We start from the raw sequence: 924 nt of genomic DNA, 5'->3' as shown, positions 1-924 counted from the left end.
CTCCCGCTGCCCCGCACAGCCGGGCCCGCCAGCCGCAGCGGCCTTTGCTGCCCGGCTGCCCCAGCACCCCACGCCGCTGTCTGCAAGCAAGCGGCCTTGACATGAGATGAAGCCTTTTGCTGCGGCCTCCCCGCCGGCTCCTGGCTCCCTGCAGCGCCGGGCCCGGGGGAGGCAGGCCGGGCAGCCCCTGTCAGGCCGCGCACTGCCCCGCCGGAGGGAAATCCCCTCCGTGGAGCAGCCTCCTCCGCCGCTGCCCGGTGGAGGTGGCAGGGAGACGGGGGCCGGGGCTGATCCCTGGGCTGCAGCACGGCCCGGGCTGCTTGAAGGGAGGTCACCTGTGGCAGTAGAGGCCTTAGAGGAGGGCAAACCGGGCGACCACACTTTAGGGGGGGCAGATTTTTTGGGGGGTGACGTTTTGCAAGCGGCTTACCAAAATCAAGCCTCTAAGGGGTCCCACCTGCCTCTTGCCCGGGGCCCCAACAACCCCAAGGCCACCGTTGCCCCTGGCCTATGGGATCAGGCCCTCTGCCCCTCTCTGAGCCCTCGGGCACCAGCAGCCCCGCTTCCCGCCTCCCCTCGCCGGGCGCCCCGCGGCCCCGCTGACGCCCGCGCCCTTGTCTCCAGCCCAGGCGCAGTCCAACCTGCTGGGGAAGTGCCGGCGGCCCCGCACCGCGTTCACCAGCCAGCAGCTGCTGGAGCTGGAGCATCAGTTCAAGCTGAACAAGTACCTGTCCCGGCCCAAGCGCTTCGAGGTGGCCACGTCCCTCATGCTCACGGAGACGCAGGTGGGTACCGGGCCGCGCTGGGCGGGAGCGGCTCCCCCGCCCCGGGGGCTGCCCTGGGGGCGGAGGGGCTCACGTCCTCGCGGCAGGCTGCCCCCGAGGCCCGGGCAGCCTCAGCGGGCGCGAGGGCCAGGGCTCAGGG

The 924-nt window shown here is 72.5% G+C and overlaps 1 protein-coding gene across 1 annotated transcript in view; it reads left to right on the top strand.

Annotated features, from left to right (window-relative positions):
• Window positions 1–924, top strand: part of MNX1 (motor neuron and pancreas homeobox 1) — a 13,014-nt gene that overhangs the window by 1,511 nt on the left and 10,579 nt on the right. Inside the window, exon 2 of the mRNA XM_019507946.1 lies at window positions 555–785. Coding sequence (XP_019363491.1) covers window positions 555–785 — 231 coding nt within the window. The remainder of the gene's footprint in view (window positions 1–554; window positions 786–924) is intronic.

The sequence above is a fragment of the Gavialis gangeticus genome, unplaced genomic scaffold, assembly GCF_001723915.1.
Source record: "Gavialis gangeticus isolate Ggan-Ray unplaced genomic scaffold, GavGan_comp1, whole genome shotgun sequence".
NCBI lineage: Eukaryota > Metazoa > Chordata > Crocodylia > Gavialidae > Gavialis > Gavialis gangeticus.
This window is presented reverse-complemented; position numbering and strand designations above follow the sequence as displayed.